The sequence below is a fragment of the Antechinus flavipes genome, chromosome 5 (assembly GCF_016432865.1).
Source record: "Antechinus flavipes isolate AdamAnt ecotype Samford, QLD, Australia chromosome 5, AdamAnt_v2, whole genome shotgun sequence".
NCBI lineage: Eukaryota > Metazoa > Chordata > Mammalia > Dasyuromorphia > Dasyuridae > Antechinus > Antechinus flavipes.
The window spans coordinates 100653683-100680179 of record NC_067402.1 but is presented as its reverse complement, the minus strand read 5'-3'; the positions used below and the strand labels follow the sequence as shown (position 1 = coordinate 100680179).

The 26497-nt window shown below is 36.2% G+C and overlaps 1 gene segment (V, D, J or C); it reads left to right on the top strand.

Moving 5' to 3' along the window:
- The first annotated feature begins 16384 nt into the window (after positions 1-16384).
- Positions 16385-17321, top strand: LOC127538598 (T cell receptor beta variable 20-1-like). The segment is given in 2 exon segments: positions 16385-16620; positions 16960-17321. Coding segments are annotated over 2 exon segments (393 nt in total).
- Positions 17322-26497: the final 9176 nt, after the last annotated feature.

Here is a 26497-nt window from a genome sequence, read left to right as displayed (position 1 = left end):
ATGTAAGGCTTATGAGGGATGTGAAACTATTGAATAAGGGTTCCAGAAAGTAAAGGGGAGAGGAAGAACCTATAAGGAGTTCTGAAAAAAAATGCCCAAATAGATGATTGCCCCATGCAGAACACACACACACACACACACACACACACACACACACACACCCTCCCCATACCATATCACACCCACATCACATAATGCCTTTTTAAAAATTGATTTCTATCATTTGTTTTAATTTTGCTTTCAACTAATAACATTCTCTTTCCTTTTCCTATTAGCTCCCTCCTCCATTCACAAACTCTATTTGGGAGAAAAATTGTAACAAATGTTAATTAAACAAAACAATTTCCCACATTGGCCATGTTCAACAAATAAATGTCTCCATCTGTATCTTGAGTCCATCACTTCTTTGTCAGGAGGTGGATAGCATGCTTCCTCATGAGTACTCTGGAATCATGGTTGGTTAATAAATTGATAAGAGTTCTTAAAAGACCTTTTTTTTTTTTTTCTGAGAGACAAAAGTGTCTGGATATGTTCATGGCCTAGGAAAAAGCTTTTGTTCTTCTGCCATCCATATAAGCCAATTACATTGTATGAGGATCCCACTGTTTTTTGGAGGTGGTCAACACTATGAGATCCCTGACTTACCCCACTTAGGACTGAGATCAACCTCAGTGTCCCACACAAAATTTTGGTCAAGTGAAAAGTAACAGCTGCTCCTCAAGTCTGACTTTACTCCTCAAGTTCATTGTTTTTAATCTCATCTTTGAAAGCTCTGCAATTCAACTTTATCAGCCAACTCACACGTAATTTGGATCTGGGAAATTAGTCATACTAACCAAACTCACAAGATATTGTTTTATAAACCAGAAATAGAATAAACACAATGTATTTATTATTACTGCAAAATATAATTTCCAAAGTAAATATATACATTCTTGACTATCAGTAGTTAGTCAGTAAATATTTATTAAGTGTTTACAGTGCACTAACTAATTCTAAGCATCTCTTGCCATGAAGAAAGGTTTGTCAGAAAACTTAATTAAAAATTAAATGGTATTGGATGAAAATAGATAAAAATAAAGCAAACTGCAGAGAAATGAGGTGTATTTTTCTCCAATTGTAATAGTCCTATGCATTTTTCTTCACTAGAAATAGACTTGTTGAAGAGACTGGAATACTTGGGTGTACACTAGTCAGTGTGATCTTTCATGACAGTGCTGGGTCTATAAAGACCCTACAGTTAACAAAAAAAAAAATTAGAAAATTGCAAAGGGATTGGGATTCATGTGATCATTAAGAAAGGTTTCTCAAATAAAGAGAAATATGAATAATCAAACAAAACAAATAAATATCTCAATCTGTACTCTGAGTCCATCACCTCTCTGTCAAGAAGTAGACAGCATGTTCATCATGAATCATGGTTGGTTAATAAGTTGAAAAGAGTTCTTATTTAAAAATTTTTTTATGATAGCTTTTTATTTACAAGATATATGCATGGGTAATTTTTCAGCATTGACCCTTGCAAAACCTTCTGTTCCAACTTTTCCCTTTCTTTCCTCCCACCCCTTCCCCAAGATGGCAGGTAGACCAATACATGTTAAATATGTTAAAGTATAAGTTAATGAAAAGAGTTCTTAAAAGACCATCTTTTTCTGAGGGAGGCAATAATCTCTAGGTGTATCCATGATTTAGGGAAAGATTTTATATCTCTCTCCTCAGTATAGCCCATAGGGGATCCTATTGTTTTTAGAGACAGTCAAAACTGTGACATCAATGACTTACTCCACTTAAGAGTGGGTGGAGCCTCAGTGTTAAAGGAAAAATACAACTAATAAGTGACCTCATTCTGAGTGATGAACAATGCATAAGATGGCTGCTCCATCATAAACCAAATACAAATTTGGCCATTTGAACACAAAACTCTGAGAGGCAACAGTTACTGGCTGTAGCTCTGGCTTAGAAAAACATCTCCACTCACCTGCACACAGTACACACCAGCTTCTCAACGAAGAAGACCCTAGTGTTTTTGGAGCTGGTCAAATATAAACTAGTAGATTTGCTTCCTCTAGGAATGGATATGACTTCAGTTCTCATCCTAGTTTACAGCTTAGAGCCCCAGGTTCATGAGAGGGCACTTCCAGGACACCATCATAAGTTCTATTTTCTATTCCTGTGTGACCATTTGTCTCCTGAGGCAGATGAGACTTTTTCACATTGGGGATGACACAGTCCTACTCCTGGGCTTAACTCCTAAGGTTCCATTTCCAAAAATAGAATACAAATAGATTCGAGAGAAAGAAGACAAAGGAGAGAACAGAAATTTACAGCTGCTGCTCCTCTATCCCCCAAAATATGTATACAAGGAAGTATATGATTTCTGGTATATATTCCATCATCTTTTGAGTTAGTAGGAAGCAATATTGTCTATGATCTTTTCTATCATTTTTACAATCTCAACTTTGAAATTATTCAAAAACAATCCCAGAGTGCAATTAAAATTCTGTTCATTATACACGGCATGGATTTCTTATGTACTTGATAAAATAGCATCCCTCTGATTTCATCTTCTTAAGTATACTGGTATTACCTCAAAATGTATGTTAATTAAGTTTTGAGGAGTTCAAGTACAAGTGTGGCAGCTACACTGTCATTGCTGATTCAGAGATGATTAAAATACTGGTAGATCTGACTGATCTTTGCTTTGGCTGTTTATTTCTACTAAGCAGAGAGGGCTCAAGGAAGCATTAGCAACACAGGAGGAACTGGAAACTTTGATCTTGAGTCCTCCTTCCTCCAACATAGCAAAAGTCTTTTTGATTATTTCTACAAAGCTGAGCGTAGAATGGTGTAGAAGTAAAAGATGGGGGAAAAGACATATTAGAAAGTTATATTTGAGAGAGCTTTTGGGGTATGAGACAAGGAATGAAATACATAGGAAAAGAAGAGAATAGAAGAGATCATTTGGAAATATACAAGTCCTATGCCCACGCTCTATGTCTCTTTAGATAATTTCCAGGGAAAATCTAAGTGGAATGGCACAGGATAAAATCTTTATATGCAAAGAAATATCTCAATGAGAAATTTCTTTATTATCTACCTATAGCTATAAACCATCTTTACTTTTTATATTTATACCTGTCATCTACATTAATATCCATGTCTATGTTATTACTAGGTAAATATGCCTATATCTTGATATATAGATATATCTATATTTATCTGAGGCATCTCTGACTTTTTTCTGTATTTCTCTTTCTTGGCCACTTTGGAAATCTCTGTCTCTTATCTCTCTATTTGTCTCTCTCTGCCTCTGTGTGTATGTGTGTGGCTTTCCCTCTTAAAAAAAAAATAACTTTTTTCTTTCCCCTGAATCTATTTGAATTATTTTTATAGTCATTTCTAATCTCTCAGAGTTTCACTAGCTGTATAGTTCAAGGCCATCATCTTTGGAAGAAAACAAAACAAATAAAATTGATGTAACAAAATATGGATATTACATGTACATATATAATTATATATATAATATCTGAAAATTTGTGCACATACACTGTCTCCAGATTTCAGGAATACATATGTATTTCTGTGTGTGTGTATATGTATGTCTGTGTATGTATAACATATAAATATATATATGCATATACATATATCACATACATATATCACACACATATTTCTATATGATAGAAGTCCAGAAACTGAGCTTTTTAGAAGTTTTTCTTATGTTTTTGTGTGTTTCAATTTAGACAGCAAAAATGCTTTGAACAATATAGCAAAGTAATACTTTCTTTTTTAATCTGTTATCCAATCCATACTCAAGAGCCACTTGGCCACTAAGCAACTCACATACTAAACTTTGAAAGGGCGGTTCTTCCTCTTCATATGAGGTGTTTCTGTTCTATTTAAGAAAGTAACCCTTGAACGGGGAGTCTCTGGAGAGAGTGATAGCACAGATCAAGGCATCTTAAAATGGAGAGGGAAGATTTTAAGATGACCAACACGGTTTATTAACAAGTCGTTTAGGTTAGGAGTAGTTCAGCACTATTACATGTGACTCTACCTGCTTTGACCCCATCATGAATACCCAGTTCCTTTACTATATGGTCATTATTCTTTTGAGAACAGGTAAATTCTGGGGACAGATGGGAAATTCTTACTCTGAATTTATTAACCTCTAGCTTTCTCTCAAACAGAAGTCTTCCTTAATTTCAGTCTCTCTAATTCTATCTCTATTCCCACAGGTTTAATGGATGTTGGAGTTATCCAGACCCCAAAAAACCTGGTCACAAGGAAAGGAGAAAATGTGACATTTAACTGTGACCCTATCAAAGGACAGACTTGGGTTTATTGGTACCAACAGCTTTTAAAAAAAGAGATTAAATTTTTGATTTATTTCCAAAGCAGCACTGTCATGGAAGATTCAGGGATGCACAAACCTCGATTCTCAGCAAACTGTTCCCAAAACTTACTCTGTGTGCTGTCAATACAACCCACAGAGCCTGGAGACTCAGGCATCTACTTCTGTGCCAGCAGTTCAACCACAGTGCTGCAAAGTGTTCTCTTTCCTGTGCATAAATTTCTAGCAATCTTATACAGGAAACTGCAGCAGTTTTTTAACATGGATTCTGTGAACTTGGGTTTTTGTTTTAAATATATAGCTTGGCAACTATATTTCAGTAAATCAGATTCCCTTGTAATCTTGTATATATTGTACTATGGATTTAAAAACATTTTTTTGAGAGGGGATCCACAAACTTCACCCGACTGCCAAAGGGGTTCATCTCTCTCTCTCTCTCTCTCTCTCTCTCTCTCTCTCTCTCTCTCTCTCTCTCTCTTTCTCTCTCTCTCTCTCTCTCTCTCTCTCTCTCTCTCTCTTACACACACACACACACACACACACACACACACACACACACACAGACACGAGTTAATTTTTGAGATAAAGTATAACATGAGGTGACATAAGGATTAAGATAAGCATTGGATACAGAAATCAACTGCAAATTCCACTGCATGAGTAGAACTAAAGGAATTTTATAGAATAAAAATAATTTCATGTCAGTTCTCCATGTTTGCAATGATTCTCCAGTGGAACTGTGATTTCACCCAGGTGAGTTCTTCTTCCAAGTGTGGAGTTTGAAATCTACCATTGCTGTACCTGCTGTTGGAAAATGCAAAGAGAAAATGATTGGAGATATCAGGACTCATCAGCATCATGAAGTACACAAGGGCAGTCACTCATAGCACAAAAAAGTCAATATTATTTATTTTTAAAAAGTCAGTTACAGGCTATTATACATTTAGAGATTTGTACTTGGAGACAAGAAGACCTGGGATGCAATCTCACATCAATCCTACAACTGCTAACTATGTGATCCTTGGCAAATCACTTAAGGTATTGTGTGCATTTAAAAAGAGATTTTTAGAGAGAGAAACATTCTGATATAAGGGAAAGAACACTAGGCTTGGAGTCAAAGAAGCTGGGTTCAAATCTTGACTCTGCCACTTATGGTTTATATGATCTTGGACTAGTCATTTATAGTTCTCTGAGCCACAAGTTCATCAGCTATAAAATGAGGAAGGTTGGATCAGATCAAAATGGATCACAGATCCTTTTCATTTCTAACTCTATGATTTCATGATTAATCTCTGTATTCTAGAGCAACAATCAGAAAGAAGAGAGAGAATTTGGCTAATGTAGAATGGGTGAACAGAAACTTGTAAGAATACAGTCAAGAGAGACAATAATTTGACTCAATTTTATCATTGAGAAGAGAAATTTTATGCTATCTTCAAACTTATTATCACAAAGCCATCAGCAGTCCCATACCAAAATTCTAGACTTAGTTAATTTCTAGTGTGCAGAACACTTTTTGTCCACCTGAGGACAATTGTCTTACATACTTCTAGATATTTCTGCCTTCATCTTAAATACAATTTGTTTTCAAGTCAGATCCTTCATTCCCTGGTTTTCTAGGAAATATGTATTTTTTATTTACTTCCAAAATGGTTCTAATCTTCATCCAGCATTGGTAGTTGAGATAAAAAATAATGGTTTAAGTAAATCTGACAAATGTTGTAGAGATCATGCAAATTTTCTCATGTTATGCTTATGGAAAATCTAACAGATTATTTTAGATAATACAATCAGATATACTTAAAATTGATTTAGTAACCAGACTCACGGAGTACACATTAATGGGTCAGTGACAGCTTGGAAAGAAGTCTTTAGTGGAGTTCTCTAGAGATTTCTCATTGTTCTATTATTATTAAATATTTTAGTTCAGTGGTAAATTACCTTGTAAAATGGCATATTTGCAGATGGCAATGAATTTTGACAGATAGTTATGGGGCTACTTTGGAGAAAACTCTGTCAGGATGAGAAGATGTGGAACTGGCACCTGAAAGAAAGTCTTTGTACCTTTCTTCCAATGAAAAGAGATACCTTCCCCAATTAACTCTTAGATTCTTTGAAAAAAGTTTCTGACTTGGTGATTGAAGGGAATGGGCTTTTTCCTGACTTTAAACCCTGTTTCAAAATCTCTTCTAGGAAAGGACATCTTTAACCAAATCTACCCCCAAATTATTATTCTTTTCCTCCAGATCCTTACAACGAATGTATTTGTGAGGTATATGGGGATGTTCAGGGAAGAACACCACTTATGATGTGAGGACTAGTTAAGTCCTTTTCATGGCAGCTCATCCATCTTTAGTAATAATCTATCACCAGCTCACCTGAGATTTCAAATAGTTATAGCATATGCAGCAACTATGTCCCAACAAAACTGTCTTGACAAATGGGCTAAACTGGGTTGAGGATAACCAACTAGTCTCAGACCCATAGACCAGTCAGAGGATGTCTTCCCCAAGTATGTGAAGAATTCTCCTGGTAGAATAGCTGGATGAAAACGTTTGTTCCAACAATTTGACTACTGAAGCATGTGCTGTAGAATGTATAGATCTTGGTACACAGATCATCCATTGCATCCAAGGCCATGACCAGTCATATTGATTTTTGTACTGCCACTTGACTTTAATGATTCAGGTTGGCAACTTTGTGAAATTCTGCTGGCTTAAGTCCAATTTACTGGTAAGTCAAGACATTGGTTTGTGATGTCATTTATATTCTTTTAAAATGAAGGATCATTGTCAACAACAATATTTATATCCTGTCTTACAATTAGATACTACATTCACAGAAATATGAGGTTTGGAGTGTAGACTGGTAATACAAAGAACAGAATTCTCTCCCTTTTCATGGAACATTGGAAGTGCAAAGTCTCTGGGTTCTTTGAATCATTCAGAATATTCACTTAAACTCAAAAAGGGAACAACTTTGGGCAACTCATATAATCTATTGGAGCCTTAATTTTTCTCTTTAGAGAAATGTAGAGAGTAATATCTATGGTTCCTTCCTGTTAGTAATTAAGCAAGTAATTAAGACTTTCCCCCCCTCCCCCAATTTTTCTACTTATAAAACTAGATTTCAAATCAATCATTGCAAGTTTAGTCATTTTGAATCTTTTCCCTACTTAGTTCATGTCTCAACCAGAATTGACTAAAATATATTCCATATTAGTAAAAAGGTTAAGAAGGAAGGATAGCATAATTTTTAGTCAATTCACTTATTATATTCAGTGATTAGAAGAGTAGAAAAATAATTACTCCCAAGTGGTAAATTATTTTGTCTTGTTAAATCAACAGAAAATATTTATGTGATCAAGATTTTATATGTAATCTTAAGTGTGAGTTGGAGGATTCCCCTGTGGAAATTTTCCAAATCATTGAATCAATGATTAGAAAAATTATGCTATTGGCACTTCATATTAAGCAATGATTAGACCACTTTTAGGTATCACCTTAATTATAGTGATTAAAAATAAACAAGTATAATTAGCACCTTGTTTCAATATTTTAGGGTTCTTCAATACTACCTAGAATATCTTATTAGGTAGTTCCAATGAATGTTGGGACAACCTTGGTGAAGTTGTCATAATGTTCCAGCAGAGGACAAGCTGATGATTCCCTGGGATAATATAGAAATTTCATCATCATTCTATAGAAGGAGAGTAGGGAAAAGAGAAGTTTTGGGATTGCCATTCTCAATCTCTTTTTTCTTCAGAAAGAAGAGAGATCAGTAATAGAAGATGCTAATCCTTCTATTGCTTCTGGGCCCAGTATGTACCATACATTCTGGGGAGCTGGGAGGAAGTGGTGATGATGCTAAGCAAAGGAATGGGGGAGAAACATCACTGGCAACATTGGTAGTAGTTGGTGAGTGCTAGATCTATAGTTCCTGATCTATTCTGATCAGGATTCTGCTCAAAACATTTTCTTTAAACTTCAGTGTTAAGTGCCTTCTCAGATAAATATTCTTTCTTCTCTTTGTTCTTTTTCATAGGCTCAATTGTTGGTGAAATCAAGAGATCCCAAGATTTCTGTAGGAGCAGGACAGGTGGTAACCTTGAGATGTGACCAAAATCAAGAAGATAACCTTATGTTCTATCATGTTTCCCCGATAATAAGACACTGTCTTATTTTTTTGGATAGAAAAAACACCAGAGGGCTTATTTTCAGGGGAGGGCTTATTTTAATGAACATTGACAGCAATTTTAATAAACAGGTAAATGTGAACAAAAAAAGTACCTTTATTCAATAATGATCATGTCATCTTCTTCAACAACATCGTCATAAGTGTCCATACCCTGAATTCCATCCTGGATGTCTTGCGCCTCTATTTCCTTCAGAAGAAGTGGACCCAATCTGTCATGTCCAGCAATATAGCTCTCTTTAAATGAACATGTCTTGTCCAGGTAACCTGCTCGTAGTGCTTTGGCGACACAGCTGTCAGTAATTTTATCCCATGACTTCTTCACCCAAGTCACAACTTCTTGCAGACAGGGCTTCACAAAGTTTCCACGCTGATTTCTTTCCATTCTATTTTCAATGTAGTCATTGACTTCCATGCGCAAATGGTCCTTGAATGGCTTTTTTATTGCAATATCAAGGGTGTGGAGATAGGCAGTCATTCCTGCAGGAATCATTACTTGATCTGTTCTTCTCTCTGCAAGGAAGTTCTTCATTTCTTTAGCGTGGTGAGTGCTGGCTGAGTTCTTCTTTTATCCTCCATCATGCCCCTTTTATCCTCCATCATGCCCCCTCACTCCCGCTTACATACTAGGTTTTTATGTTGTCCTGCCTCAGCTCTCCTCCGCGGCACTGCTCTCAATGGTGCCAGCAAGCAAATCACTGGGGAAGAACAAGATGACGCACTCACTGCTGCAGCTCTGATTGGATGTAGCTCGGAGAGCGGCGTGTGTTTCACCGGTGGGGGGTGGGGGGAGGGAGGGAACGGTGCATACAGAGGGTACCATAATGTAGGGTGTAGCGCAGGGGATCACCTTCATTACAGTAGCAATCTCAATAGGGCTTATTTTCGGGGGAGGGCTTATTTTAGAAGAATCTTACACAGTAAGGGGAGGGCTTATTTTTGGGATAGGTCTTATTATTGGGGAAACACGGTAGTACCAAAAAAGCATAGATCAAGGACCAAAAAAGCTTCTTTTTCTACAACAAGGACATTTCAAAGGATAAAGACATACACATCACCTTTCCTTCTAATGAAATACCACTCTCTGTTACCTCTGCCAGCAACATATCTTTGTGCCAGTATGAAATTAAAACCACAGTCCTGCATCCTCTCTGTGGATGAACCCTCTTAATTCCTCTACAAACTCTCTAATTCTCAGGAGTCTTATGCATGGCACTTTCCAAGTTTCATGTTTTCCTATTCCCTAGGGAAGAGGAGTAGCCTTGTGTCTTAACCCGTCCATTTTGTTCTAATGGGTTGAAAGTTCTGCTGCTGAGCATAAAAGTCAATAAAGAGCAGCTGTCAATTTTCCTTCACTATTTCCCAGGAAGTGGCCACAGTACTCTTTCTGAGATCCAAGAGCACAGTTTTTAAGAACCACAGAATAGTTTTTCAAGGGAAGAACCGGTTACTCTTTGTAGAAGACAGGGCATTAATGCAATGTCTTTATTTCTTAGTAATATTCTTTTAAATCCCCTAGACAGAGTTCCATTATAAATTTCATTGAGTTGGTGGTCTTGGGTGGGGAAAATTATTACATATTTATTGTCAGTAATGTCTAATATAAATTTAGAATTTCCTTCAATTATGATTTAAAAACCATTATTCTGATAAGTATCCATAGATTTCATCCACCAAAGGAATATTTGACACAAAAGGGTGAAGAATTATATGTTTCACTGAGTCTGCAAACCTTGATGAGAAAAAATATTACATTTTTATTCTCAATAACCTTTAACTAAAATGTGGAATTTATTTTAGTTACAGTTTAAAAAAAATCATATTATTCTGATGAGTATCCATTGGTTTCATTAGATAGCCAAAGGAGTATATGATGGGTTACATAGTGGTTAAGACCCTCTGTTGTGTGTCCATGGTGGAAATGACTTTAGGCACCTCATTTATTCTCTCAGAGATTTTATTTCCTCATTTTCCAAATGAGGACTGTGATCTCTAGAGTCTTTTCTTCTTACATATCTTTGGGTTCTATAATATTGCTAGAATAGTTAGAACTAATGAGTAAAAATCTAATGAAAAGTTATCACAGAGATCCATCAGGAGGTGAACAGATACTTTCTCGGGATAAAAAGAAAACCTTCATTATCCAAGAAAAAAGGAGACCCCAAAATCTGAGATTTCTAGTATCTTTAGGATATCTTCTCCAGGAATAATGGCTCCTAAGGTCCAAAATATGCCATGAGTCCTGAAAAGCTAAGAGAAAAATATAATGGTACTAAAAATACAATGGAGAGGTAGTATCATGGTCTCTGGGAGAGTGTAATGGGAAATCAAGAGGTCTGGGAGACACATGGTGATGATTATTGATGGATTTATGTAAAGAAAGGTTGGAGAAATAGTGGGTGTGGAATGATAAGTACTGAAAATTTCAAGTGTATCAAAGGTTATGGAATTTGATATAGAATATACCCATCTGCATGGTATCACTTGGCTTACTACTTAATACATTCCTATATTTAATCTGAACTCTAAGGCAATCCAGGGGTATCTCTGTTTATATCCTAATTCATTAGTGAAATTTCAATTTATGTCTCAATTATCTCTCAAGTAATTAAGTATAAAATCCCCCAAAATTGATAAAATATTATTTTTTTCCATAAATTGGAGAAATTTCCTTCCCCAGTGATACATGCAAACATTTCCCTAAATATTAAATATCATTTCCTAGGATTAAAAAAATTACTAAAGTTACAAAATATGCAATATATAAATGATGAAATCAATGGCAACATAAAAACATAAATTTTGATGTTGTTCAATGATTTTTATTTGTGTCTGACTTGTTGTGATGCCATTTAGGGTTTTCTTGACAAAAATACAGGCGTGGTTTCCATTGCTTTCTTTAGCTCCCAGGCAAATGGGGTTAAGTGACTTGTGCAGATTCATACAACTAGTAAGTGTCTGAAACCAGAATTGAAGTTATGGAGAGGAGTATTTCTTGCTTAAGGCCCAGCATGCTCGCTACCTGTTTTGCCACCCAGCTGCTGCTTTTTCTCCTCCACCCTGCACTTCCTGCAAAAAAAATCCACATTGGTATATGTTTGAAGCTGGATTTGAACTCGGATCTTTTGGATTCCACTATGCCATTTTAAAAAAATACAAATATTTACACTATTTTAGCTATGAGAAATATCAGTTAGTAAGCATTTATTAAATACCTATTATTTGCTGAGCAGTTTACCACAGTGAAAATCACTAAAATTTCAAATGACATCTTCATTTCTGAAAGCACAATTTCTCACCAATTAGTTTTTTTTATTAAAATTAAATAAAATCCCTTCTGAAAAATTCTTTTAACAAAATAAAGGTGAAAACAGCTTCAACAGAAGATCTCTCCTCCTTTCTCTCTGTCTTCAGCTTTTTCTTAGATATGACAGAATTCTTTTGACAAGACTCATTTCTCACTGAATTATCTTTAGAAAATTTCTTCACAACATGAATCACACAAAACTTTTACCTCATCCTCTTTCCTCTCCATCCTCACTGACATTATAGACTTTCTCATTCTCCTCACTAGAATCTCTAGTGTCTTCAGGAAGAGGGTTAAAAACCTCCAAATTGCCTGTTCAGCAGGATGTTATTATCCCGTAAGACAGAGTAACAGTATTGGGCATCTCTAGGGGAGAGGCTAACGAGACAGGTCTTTGACTAGGTTAGAGAAATGTCTTACTCTCTCTAATTGTTCCTCCATCTTCTTAGCCTTGCGCCTTCATCTCTGAAAGGGCATGCCGAGGAATCTGGAGGAGTGAAGTTGGAATACAAACCAGCTATTATATAAATGATGAAACAACTCTTCCTCATGAACTGGTTCCATCAGTTTCCATAGCAACCATTTATTAAGAACTTAGTATGTGTCAGGTCAAGCCCTATATGTAAGGCATACTTGAGAAAAAAAGTAAAAGGTTTAAGCTCATGGTCATGTTCCAAGGAAATGTGAGGAACCTTGACTGGTAGCATAAAGAGATAATGAGGGAGCTTTTATGGAAATAGTTGCCAAGGTTGTCTGGTTCTAAAGAGCATGAGATTAAGGAAGATAAAAAGATCTATATCTCTGCTTAGCTAAAAGAAGTCAATGAAATAATACGAGAGGGCAATATGTTCCCTTCTCTCTGGGCTTTTGGTGCCATTTGCTGGCAGGACACAAAGGAGAAATTGATTTTATGTCTTCAATACTCATCTTTTCAACAGCTCTCCATGGAACAGTTAGAACAAGAGAATCCTACCCCATTGACCACCAGGGGACACTGTAATGCCATTGAAATCCAGAGATCTCTGCATAGGGCAGAAAGAACTGAGAAGAAAACAAATTGAATTGATAATAAATACTTGATCAAGGGATTATTTACATATCTCTCTACTCCTATTCCTATCTATTCTGTGAATATTTAAATAGAAGCAATTCACTCATCTAAACCTAGACAAGTTTGGATTGCTGTACCAGAGTAGCATAAACCCTAGCTTCTTAAATGATGGTTTGTGATTCCATATTCTCATAACTGAATATGGGGACTGTGGACTTAGGATTTATTATAAGGAAATGTTAAACTTGTGTATCTTTTTAATATATAGGTATATACCTGGGGTAATGTAAAAATTTCTTAGACAAAAAGATTGTGAATGGGAAAACGTTTATGAAATCCTGATATAAACCAATTATGACTTATAAAGTTACATAGGTTTTGGAAAACCAGTCTAATTAAGAAAACAAAATAGGAAATGAAACTCAAGCTTATTAGACACTAGAATATATTGTAGTTCCATTGAAATTTAGAAGCTACTAAGAATGAGAAAAGAGATTAGGATGGGGAAGTGGAAAATACATATCCATCAAATTGTGGATCAGAGGGGTGTGTGTGTGTGTGTGTGTGTGTGTGTGTGTGTGTGTGTGTGTATCTAATATTTCTGCCTCACCAAATAGTTCCAAGCCTGTTAACACAATTTCTTTTGAAGGGAGAAGTTTGTACGGTGAGGACCAAGTGGCCATATAATTGATGCAAGAATAGTATCATCCACTTCAGATAAGTATAGTGAATGGAACTACTCTTTCTAGTCATCCAACTTCTCTTCAGCCCATTCCAGACATCTCTGTAGAAAGTTGTTTAGAACAAAGAATAAAAAGAGAAGAATAATCAAGGCAAGCCCAAGTCAAAGGATGCTTTAGATTCCCAGTTGTTATCACATATAGATATAGCCCAATGGTGATAGGAGATCCCTAGAGCACCAACCCTCCAATTTCTGGACAACCTTTGAGTTAAGGATGTCCGCTTGCAAATTAATCTCCTGTTAATGGATGAATCTAGGGCTGAAACTTCTTGACCTATGTTTGGAAGACCCCAGCTCCATATATGTTTTTTTTCAGGGTGTCAGCATGAAGTTTCTTTACAAGGACAGTCTCTCAAATTCTGTCTTCTATTTTTACATATTCTACTAACAGTGAAGTCAAGAAATCTCCAAGATATCTGCTTAGAGGGGTAGGAAGTAACAATGAAATGTGAACAGAATAAATTACACACACACACACACACACACACACACTTTATATATATATGTTGCTACTATTGGGATCTGAAGCAGAAACCATAATGGATTCTTTATTACTGTAACAATGATCTAGAAAAGGGGAAAAAGCACTTCTCTCTGTTGTCTTCATATAAGCTCTCTGAGTTTGGTGGATGGAATCACATATCTCCATGCCAACAACAAATACACAGCATTTCAGAATCATCTTAACCCTGGTTACAAGCTTCAGTCACCATCCACCAATCCCTGTTGTTAGGAAGCTCATACGTGGCCCTTGATACATTCTTTTCAGAGGCATAACACATGATGGAACTAAAGATGATACTGGGGACTATCAGGCTGAAGAACTTCTCTTATAGAAGAAGATGGTGCCTTATAGAGGAAGGAGATGCAGCAGATGATAGCAGAGACAAGCAACAAGAGACTAGCAAAAGACACTTGCTTATGGAAAAAAAAAGTAATGTACTTCATGGCATTTTTGGAAGACTTAATAAATTCTGAATTTGGAAGCTGTGTAGCATCAGAGGTGTGAATTTTCTTAGATGTGTTTGTAATGTGGCCTATGGACCCTGTGTTCCTAGAATATGTGTTTTCACCCTATGATACTGGTGGTATGTTAACATATGGTAAAGTGCAAGATAATTTGAGAAAGAAGATGAGGAATCAGGGAAGTTTTCCTATGGAAGATTGGAACTGATTTGAATCTTGAAGGAAGCTAAGAATTCCAAGAAGCAAAAAAAAAATTCTAAAAATATATAAGGGACAATCTATGCCAAAGTAAGAGGTGGGTGATAGAATCCAAAGCTTACCGTTTTAAGAACAAAGAAGAGAAATTTCAGCAAAATGAAAGGCTTTTAATTTTAAGGAGGGAAGTTTGCATTTTATTTTATAGGTAATCAAGAGCCAACAAGGACAAGTGACAAATAGGATAAGGACATGAAGAGACTAGTGCTTCAAAATTATTTTGGTATCTAATTGGAGGATCAGGTTTATAAAGAGAGAACCCTAGCAAAGACAGAACAATTACAAAGCTATTATAATTGCCTAGATAAGAAGTACTGAAGACTTCTATTTAGATTGTTGTTCAGTTGGTTTTTAGTCATGTTTGACGCTTTGTGACTCTGATTAGAGTTTTCTTGGCAAAGATACTGGAATGGTTTGCCATTTCCTTTTCCAGCTTTCAGATGAGGAAATTGAGGCAAACAGGAGTAAACGACTTGTCCAGAATCACATACCTAATAAATATCTGAAGGCTGTGTTTAAAGAAAAACCTGAGAGACAGAGTTTTGGGGTAATTAATAATCAATTTATTAATTAGGTTAGATAATAATTTTATGATCAGTGATTTCTCTTGGAAAACTAGACTCCCAATATAGATGCTGAATGCTTTAAATATCTCTGTAAAATGGAATGCCCCTGGTAAGTAAAAATCAATCCTCATCTGTGGACTAGGATCATGATATTCAGCTGCCTCCAGCTGCCTTTTAATATGGACAGGGGAATCCATTTGTATCCACACCACTCTGGCTTTTTTTTTGGTTTTCTCCTTCATAAACTAGGTCACTCTAAACTTTAATGGAGGGTTACAAGGACAGGAATTCATTTCCTTGGGGCAAGAACTTGCCTAGGGTTGATTTTTTTTTTAATACTCTAAACAAATGTATGTTCTCCTAGCTGGGTAGGGTCTGGCCAAAAATTGAAAAGCATGTACCCTGAGGGTTGTATTTTTTAGAGATTAACTGACATAAAAGCCTGGATCCTAACTTAATAATGAGCTATTAATATCATACAAAAATAATAAATTTTTTCAAACCAGATTTGAACTCAGGAATATGAGTATTCCTGATCCCAGGCCCGCAACTCTATCCACTAGGCCACCAGCTGCTCTTTTTATTTGGGTTATGGCCATGACTGTGGAAAGGAGACCCTGGGAAGAAGCTGTCAGCCTTCTTCATTTTCTCCCAGGGAATAGTATCAGGTTTTATTCTCAGGTTAGAGTAAATTGAGGTTCATGATTTGAACATCCATGGATTAATCTATTCCAGGAACCATATCTGGTCATTCTGAGAAAAGAGGTGAGTGAGTAGGAGCTCTCTGTTCAATAAACCACATGTGACACTATCTTAGACCCAGAAAAACAATGACTTTGAGCAGTTGACTAAACTTGTAAGGGTTTGGGTTTCCTTATCTAATGGGTTTTTTCCCACACCAATATTCTGGGGTTCTATATAGACATGTGGGATGGGATGGAGAGAGTTCTTGTGAATGAAGCTGGTTTTTAGGTGAAATTGTCCCACAGTTCCACTAGAGGCCATACCATAGCTACTCCATGGTTCTATAAAATGAATTTTGAGGAGAGGAGGGGCCAGAAGCAGAGAGAAGAGAGAAGAAGAAAGCAGAGAAATACTGAAACTCCTCTTCATCAGCCTCTCCCCAAAGCAAAAGACTGAAACCAAGAATAAAAATGTTGCTCCTCCTGTTGCTCTTGGGGCCTAGTATGTATTATGAAATCCACTGGTGTGGGAACGGGGAGGCAGTAGTGAAGGTACCAGGGAAAGAAGGGAGAGAATAGCTCCTCTTTAGAGGGCATGAAGGGGTACTAAGGGTATTAAAGCACTGGCTCAGGCAGTAAATGAAGTACAATGAGGAGCAGATTCTACCTCATCTGCTGGGGAGAAAGATAATACAATGGTATTGGTTTCTGACATGATCTAGGCAAGGGTTGGAAAAATGGTGGTTGGAGAAAGGGAAAATAACATATTTTCCCAGTTAGAGCTTTCTCTGAGTCCAGAAGTGGCTGCTTTCTCTTATCTCTCCATTCTGTGTTCTATCAGGTGCTGGTCTTGGGGAGCTCGTTTCTCAGAAGCCAAGCAGAGGGATCTGGAAGAGTGGGACCTCAGTGAAGATTGACTGCTATCAAAATGAGGGTCAATTTACCACCATGTTATGGTACCAGCAGCTTCCACAGCAGGGTTTGGTGCTTATTGGTATTACAAACCAGGGCTTCTCAGCCACCTATGAGAAGGGATTTAATGAAACCAAGTTCCCTATTACTCAACTAGAGTCAAAATCTTCCACTTTGACAGTGACTGGTGTGAGTCCTGAAGATAGTGGCCTTTATTTCTGCAGCACTAGTGACACAGTGAGAGAACTCCATCAAAGTCTGCCACAAGAACCTTTGCTTTTCCTCTCTTAGTCACATAAGGAGAAAGCAGGACTTTTGAGCAGAAGGAAACCACAGCCAAGACAACCAGTGAAATAGTGGCTGGGGTGGGTGGGAACAAGACAGAGGATGTGCAACCTGGGGTATCTAACTAGTAGGAAATACAATCATAATGAGAAAGACTGGTTTAATATGTTGGCCAGCACAATACAGATTCATTCTATTTGAAAAAAAGGATTCTGGTAGGGAGAATGGGTCAAGGCCTCAGAGAGTAGAAAATATTTCATTTTTCAGTCAGGTCTGACTCTTTGTGATCCCATTTAGGGTTTTCTTGGCAGAGATACTGGAGCGATTTCCCATTTTCTTCTCCAGCTCATTTTATAGATGATAAAACTGAGGTAAATGGTATTAAATTTAGTTGTCAAGGGTCACATAGCTAATCCTATCTGAGGTCAGATTTTGAACTCAGGAAGATGAGCCATGTTAGCAAGACAAAAAGGAGGCTCTTTAACCTTTGCAAAGTGATCTCCAACTCTTTTTATTCTTATTCTAAAGCCAGAGGCAGGATAACATATAATAAAAAGAGCTCTGAATTTGGAATAAAAAATACTGAGCTTAAATCCTGAATCCATTTTTTATTTATTACCTATGTAGTCATGGGAAAATCATTTAGTTTCTCTTCATTCAATTTGCTCATATATAAAATGAAGGGTTATGTTAGATTTCTTCTAAGGTTCCTCCCATCTCTACCTCTAATGACCCAAAGGCTATGAATGCTTCCTTTGTTGAGTTATCCTGGAAAAAGAGGAGCAGCAGTCTGGGCAGCTGGCAACCATTGTGTGAAAATGAGGGGTTTCTCAGGAAAGGGAGGAAATCAGGTCAGAATCAGGAGAGGAAAACCAGATGAGCAACTCTTTCTGCAACACAAAGGAGAACTCTTTGTGTTCTATTAATCAGCAGTCATGTACTATTATATATGATAGTTTTCAATTGGATGTATTTGGGGGTTGAAGAACATGGGAGTTCATAGATTTGATTGCACAAGTAGTTAACATGGGGAAAATGAACAACTCTTTCAGATATATATATATATATATATGTATAAAGATATTAGAGAGTCTGGATTTTTTTTTTTAACAACCAGTTCAGATCAATCCAGCCCAATCCACCCCTGCCTAGTCCAATTCTCCTCTACCATCACGACAATATAGACAACTGTAAAGATCAGGTACTTTTTGTAGAAGGAAAAATCAACTGTGGCTTTTTTTTTTTTTTTAAAGAAAATCCTCTTGGTATATAGGAGACCAGCAGGGTAGAAGACATCACAGCTAGAAACCATCCAGTGGTCACAAGGAATTCCATCTCTTTCTCTTCAGATGACACAGTCTTGAACTGGGTTTTCCCAATGAAGCTCAGGCCCCACTATGGACACACTTGTATCACCACTTGTCTCTTAGCAGCTGATGCATCCTAGGAACAAATGGCAAATCTCGAAATGAGGTTACAGATTTAAACTTTAGCTCACAGCTTTAACTTACTAGCCCTCAATACAGGATCAACTTCCTAGCTTCTTTCATCTTCTTCGTGTGCTTTGTGATTGATGAATTCATTCAGACTCAAAATATCTAGTTACAGGAACAGGTCAGACAATGAACCTGAAATGTGACCAGTATCAGAAACATGATACCGTGAATTGGTACCAATAGGATCTAGAGGGAAAAATCAAGGCAACTCCTCTATTTCTAGGACCAAACTCTTAAAAGGGATAAAAATATTCCCAATACTTCCTGAGGCAGCCAGTCATCTCCTTCCCTGATGGATTATGCATCTGGAGACCAGAGATTTAGAACTCAACTCCATCTCAACTCCCAAATACCAGGATATGAAAACAGTGTAATTAAGTTCCTTAATAAAACAATCCGTTTCTTCCTGGATCTTTCCAGAGAATCAGATTCCTCATTATATCTATCTATCTATCTATCTATCTATCTATCTATCTATCTATCTATCTATCTATCTATCTATCATCTATCTATCTATCTCTCTATATTTGCTGAAAGCTGATAAGGCTTGAGCCCACAAGAATCTCTCATCTTGACTTTGCTGAAGGCTAAATCTAAACTTTATCTTGACTTAGTCATCCTTTTCCTGTCTTTTTAACAAATTCTACAGATGGTGGAGTCACTAACTCCCCTGGAAAAAAAAGGGGGAGGGAAAGAGTTACATGATAAATTTATTATATATCTAAAAGGAATGGCAAGTTGTAGATAACACATTTTTAGTTCCATATATGATCATCTTTTTTTCCTCCCTTCTATTCTACTATGTTATGGAAGCCTTTTTATTTTTTTAAGTTCAGAATAAAATAAATAAAAAATTAAAAAAAATATTTTAAAATGAAAAATTCTGTACAGATGGGTTATTTCTTGAACTATTGCTTATTTTGGAAAAATAAATTGATCTCTCCTAAGAACACCTTTATTTTGCAAATTTAAAAAATTGAGCCAAAATTTTTATATAGTTTATTTCTAAAATAGCAAGGAATGGTGTCATTAGTGGAAATATTTGCTTAATAAATAAGTCTGTTAAAATGATGTTAATAAATGTAATATATTTTTTATTAAAAATCAAAGAGGAATTTAGATTAGATGGTCTGTGCAGTAGACCTATGATCCAATGACCTTAACTAGGATTGTGTTCCTCCCATCTTTCCCTTTGAATGGGAGGAGCCCAGTCCTAGTTTGTATTGGTGCCTAAATCTCCCGGATTAAAGCTCACTTTCCAATTCAGGTAACTGCCTTTGCAGTTCCTCTGTTTTTTGTTTTGTTTTGTTTTCTGAATGTGTTGTCCCAAAACTTAGCTATAGACATGACAGTTCAGAGGTCTTTCATGCCCTTTTCTTTAAGTGACATTTTGGGAGAAAGAAAGATGATTGCATATTGTGCAAATGCCCTTTGACTGTGATTTAAAGCATGTTTAAGGCATATTTAAAGATTGTTTGATCTTTTCAAATCCTCACTCAGTTTCAGATCAGAAGGAATATTTTTCCATGGTGAAAACTTTTGAAAAATCTCACATTTTCCAAACATGTAAAGAACTTTAAAAAATAGTTTTCAGCTTTCCCCGCAAGATTCAGTCTTTATTACTTATACTTCTCCAGTAAGCCAAAGGACAAGATTTTGAAATAATCTTTAAATACTGTAAATACTTCATTGAAGTTCATTTAATATTTTCTTTCCCTCAAACAGAAGTTCATTCGACTTACCTCTGAGTTAGAAGGATGTGGACTTTGGCTTAAGAAATCACCAGAGAACTATGGAATTCAGAAAGTGTTGGGTTGAAAATTAGCTCCATAGCAATAATTGGACAGAAGTTATAAAACTTCTTATTTTGTCTTCCAGAGAGTGTACAAAACACTCTCAGAAAACGAGAGTGGTTTGAATAACCAAATCTGATCTAACAACATAAAGAAAACCTGTTCATTCTGAATAGAGAGCAAAAAGCCAATTTTGAATTCATTGAGTCATCTAGAGAAGTGAGTCTGAACACTTATGTTTGAATATCAAATTTATTATTTCCTACTTGTGTGGACAAGTCATTTGACCAAGTTCAGTTTCAGCTGCATTGATCTTTTGGGTCCTGAGATCTGAGGACTCCCTTGCCTGCCTGAATTTGTCTTTAAAAAGTGACTACAGGGTATCTCTCATGCTTTTTGCCTACTGATGGATTTTGAAGTGCTTGCTCTAGGACCCAGAATTGCTAGTTATAGCTTTATCATTTATTCTTGTGCAGTAAGATAACTGTATAAATATGTATACATATATAGGATTTAATATATATTTTAACACATTTAACATATGTTGGATAAACTGCAATCTAAGGGAGGGGGTGGGGGAAAGGAGGGGAAAATTTGGAACAGAAGGTTTTGCAAGGGTCAGTGTTGAAAGATTATCCATGCATATGTTTTGTAAATAAAAAGCTATAAAAATAAATTTAAATTAAAAAATTAAAAAAAAAACAAAGGGTACGCACAATTTTATAGCTCTTTGGACATAGTTTCAAATTAGCATTACAGTATCTTAAAATTTAAAGCAACCTGAGATCACATAATACTCCTTTCTACTATATACCTGGAAAGGTCCACACAGATTCTGTTTGAAGATATCTGGTAAGAGGAAATCCAATAATCCTTGAAGTGACACATTACATTTTTAGGTAGGTCTAAGTTTTTCCTTACATTAGATCTAAATTTGACTTTGTAAAATGCACTTGAAATGTTCTTTGCTTTGTCATATCTTTTTCTATTTCAAGTTGGCCTTGCAAACATTTATTTCAATGCTATATTTGATTATATAATTGAATAAAAAGAGAGTTAAAAAGTTTAAAATATTTTCCCCAGAGACATGCACAATTACTCAGAAATAGAGAAAGATAGCCTTGGATGACATTCTATAGATTATATTCTGTCAGACCCTTTTCTGAAAATTACAGACTGATCTCAAGTAATTCAAAATGTTTTAATATTTATTATAAAATACACTACAAAAGCTTCTCAAGCATTTAAAGCTCTTTACAATCTGACAGATAGCTACATATATTATACATTATTCCTCTTCACATATTTCACATATAGTCTGCTTAGTGGGATTTCACTTCCTTGCTCTTTGCCTTTAAACAGGTTGTATATCCTATGCCTAAAATACTTGCTTTCCTTCCCCCTACTTTTAGAGCTTCCAGCTCCCTAAGAGGCTCAGCTCAAGGGCTAACTATAATAAGAGGCCTTTCTTGATTCTGCCAGCTATCAGTGACCCCAACAATTTACTGTTTTGCATGTATTTTGTATCTGTATTTACTCAGCTATGAACATGTTGTATGCTCTGTTCCTCCTTCCAGTCAAATGCAAGCTTTTTGATGTGATGGTCTCATTTTTCTGTTTTGTCTCCAACACCCAACACATTATCTGGCTTAAAGGAGGCATTTTTAAAATGTGTGTTGAGTCAGTGATTTATTTTGAAGGACTTAGTTTCTTTTCATTCTGTTTTAATTTGGAGTAAAGTTTAGTGTTAGAATTCTTAATTCATGCAGTGCTTCTTCATGCTTTCTAAGAGAGAGAATAATTTTGCTGATGTCCAGCTGTCTCTTTCAAGAAAAGAAAAAATTGGGATTTTCAGAAAAGTCCTACCACCATCTCCATGAGAACTCATTTGTTTTACAAATCACTTTTATAATACTTACCATAACATTAAATACTAGGGTAGGTTGCATCAAGTTTCCCTGATAATGGTCTTATTTCTAATGTATTAACTCACATTTATAAGAAGAGGATCCATTCCCTTATGATAAATGATGAAGGGATATGAACAAACAATTTGATAAAATAAGAAATCCAAGCTATCTGCAACTATATAAAAATGTTTCAAATAATTCATGATTCATGCAAAAATAAAAATTAAAGTAACTCTGAGGTTCCTTCTATATTGACAAATGTGACCAAAAAAGAAAATTACAGATGCTTAAGGGCTTCTGGAAAAAAGACACATTCATGCACTGTTGGTAGAATTGTGAATTGGTCGTCATTCAGAAAAACAATTTGGAACCATGTCCCCCATATCACTAAATTGTGACTTAGTAATACCACAATTAAGAATATCCCAAAGAGGTAAAAGAAAGAGGATACATTTGTGCAAATATTTGTAGCAGCTCTTTTTATAGTGATAGAAACCCATAAATTAAAAGGATGCCCATCAATTGTGAAATAACTGAACAAATTGTAAATATGAATATAATAGAATACTATTATGCCCAAAGCAAAATGAATACTTTCAGAGAAAACTGATGACTTGTATGAAGTTATGCAGAGTGAAGTGAGCAACTCCAAGAGAACAATTTATATAACGACAGCATTGTATAACATTTATACCATTACATTAAAGAACTTTAGAAGGCAAATCACACTTCCAGAGGACTAAAAATAAAACAATTTTCTGTCAGAGAGGTGATGAATTCAAAATGCAGAACAAGGCATACAATTTTGAACATATGACAGGATTTGCTTCTCTTTATTATATATATTTACTAATTCATATTTGTCATAATGCTTAGTTTCTTTTTTTAAAAAACCTTGTTTGTTCAATGGTGGGAAGGGGGAATGGAGAAGAAAAAAGAAAATAAATTTTTGCTAAGTAGGAAAAAATAATTTAATTAAAAATACTCAAGGTCAGTTTAAGCTTCAGTATGCTTTCTACGAGACGTCAAATATTGCTAGAAATCTGACTACAGAAGAGTTGAGTTTGACCAACTCAATGGAACATATAAGAAAAAGGCTGACAAATATTTCAAGACAAAACAATATTTAAAGAGGATCTTATGTAACTTCTATCAAAAACTACCGACCTACCTATCACTCCATATCCTTAGGAAGTGCCATGATATTATGTTGTGTGTTGGGTGAGATCTGAAATAATTGAGGAACAAAAGTTTGAGCTTCTGAGAATATCAATTTATTAAGCAAGGCATGCCAATTATATAACAATTCAGAACCACATCTCAACTCGGTACTGGATCCTAAATACAAGTGAAAACTGATTTCTATTCAGGGGTCCTCAAACTTTTGAAATAGGGGACCAATTCATTGTCCCTCAGACTGTTGGAGGACCAGACTATAGTAAAAACAAAAACTTTGTTTTGTGGGCCTTTGAATAAAGAAACTTCATAGCCTTGGGTGAGGGGGATAATCATCCTCAGCGGCTGTATCTGGCCGGCTGGCTGTAGTTTGAGGACCCCTGAATTAAAACAACACAATTAAGAAGATATAAACCAGGATATAAAATTAGGTAATCTGATTTATAATTGAAGGAAAGGAATTATTTAAATTTCTTTCATCCCTCCTCCCCTCTCCCCATTTCCTATGGAACAAAAAGATCCCAGGATGGAGTTCTTTTGAAATAGGAGAGGGATTTGGCTCCTTAAACTCATCTGATAAACAATAGCTGAGAAAGGTTTCCATTTGCTTAGGTTTTTGGCAGTAATCTACTCTTTAGTATTGGTCCAAAAGGGACAATAACAAAAAGCTTTTACTATGGTGATAGCAGTGAAAATAAAGAGGGGTAAGATTATTAATATCATGGGAAGAAGATAGGAAAGGAGCATGAAAAGATTTTTCTGCATTTTGGAATCAATGAGCCTGGATTCAATTCCTACCCTTTTATTACTTGGGTGACTTTAGGTAGATTTTTTCATCACATTTAACTAATGTGAAGAGGTTGGATTAGATCAGAAGTGTCAAGCACATGTCCTCTGGGCCTCCTGGGGCATATAAATGACCCAAAGGCAGTTTTAAGTGGATTAAAATGTAATTGGAAATGTTTAACAAGATAAATAAAACACACACACAACATAGACAATGTTAATGTATGGTTTTCTAAGTCATTGTGTAGCCAACAGAGAGATCCTAATGCAAAGATTATTAGTCCCTATTCTATTTGAGTTTAATGTAGTTAACTAGATTACCTCTAAGTCCCTTTCCAGCTCCAAGTGTGACTCCTAAGCCATCTGTCAGAAAGCTTTGATAGGACTGGGCTCTGTGTTAGTCAATTGTATGTAAAACCCTCTCCCCTAACAATGACTATTGTCACTGACAGTAGCCTCTATATTTCCAGCTTTTGTCCACATATCAAGGGACTTGGATCAAAAACCTCAGGGAGAAGCTGCATTCTTCCTTTTGCTCACCCTACTCTACTATGGACAAGCCTTGACAATTCCTAACAATGAAAGCAAACCAGAGCAATGGTTGAGATAACTGGAATAAACATTTATGTAACATTTTCTGTGTATCAGGGACAGTGTTAAGTGCTTTAAAAAAGATCTCATTTGATCTTGGACAACAACCCTGTAAAGTAGGTGCTATGATTATTGCCATTTTTTAGGAGAGGAAACTGATAAAAAAAAAAAACAGGGATAAAGTGATGAGCTTTGGGTCAAACAACTGATAGGTAAGTGTCTGGGGCTAGATTTTAATTCAGGTCTTGCTGACTCTGTGTAGAACACTCTATTCCCCAAGCCACCAGCTGCTGTGAGTACAATGTGAGATGGAGAGGAAGAAATCAGATTTGATTCCTCTAAAAATAGGAGGCAATAGTTACAGAAAATATAGTCTAAGTGGCATCTAGTGATTTGAATTCAAGCTTCTTCTATAGCTCCTAAAATCATCCCCCATCCAATATGGCCCTGGGGATGGGGTTGGGTTTTTAATGTAGGGAAGTGTGGCTTTTCTTTCTTCAAGACAACCATCCTGCTGGCTTGGGCTGTTTGGGTCAGTCTGTCAGAGTCTTCCCCTACATAACTGACTTTGGGAACATTTTAGTGACAGTTTTTCATTTTACTAAATTCTGTGAAGTCAAGATGTGACACTTCTTATCTATGGAAGGAGAAATGATAAAGGAAGAGGAGTTGTAAAATCAAGCAGCTGAGCAAAAGGTGACTGGGAAGTGAGTAGGGGTGGGAGAATCTGGCAGAACTAATAAAGACATTCTGAGATTTAGCTTAGATGGGCAGGGAGGAAAGGCTGGCAGAAAAGCATCCAGGCAAGTCAGAATACTACCAAGAGTTTTTGTTTCTAGAAACCCACCCAGAAAGGAGCATGAAAGACCTGTCAACTTTGTCTCACTAGGAGGCTCTGTGGTTTCACTGAAAATGTAGAAGGGACTGGGATTGCCCCCCCAAGGGAGACAGTCTGGTGGGAGGGGGAGAAGGAAACAAAAAAGAGCCCGTGGTGGTAAAGGTTCATGCTCTCAGGAACTCTAATATCAATTCAGGGATGAAAAAAATGCAATCCATACAAAAGAAAAGCACCCTTCTATAATTTCTATCTCCTGCCCACCCACTACTAAAAGAGGCTGGCAGAGGACAGCAAAGGATTCTTTGTGGTAGATAAAGTGGATGATGGGAAAGAGAAAGAATTGGGTAATGACAAAAATAGAACAGACAGAATTGAGTCTCCTTTGTCTTTAGAATCCACAGGATTTTGAGAGAGCAAGAAGAGAAGCTTTGGAGAAAAGGGAAACCAGATAAATTTCTGGTTCTGGAGGTTAACTTTGGTCATTTGTCCCTGTGAGCAGTTCTCAACTTCAGACATGAATGACTAGGTTGTTCATGAAATCTATGTGGACTTCTGAGTGAGAGGGGAGATGATAAGAAGGTCTTATTGGTCA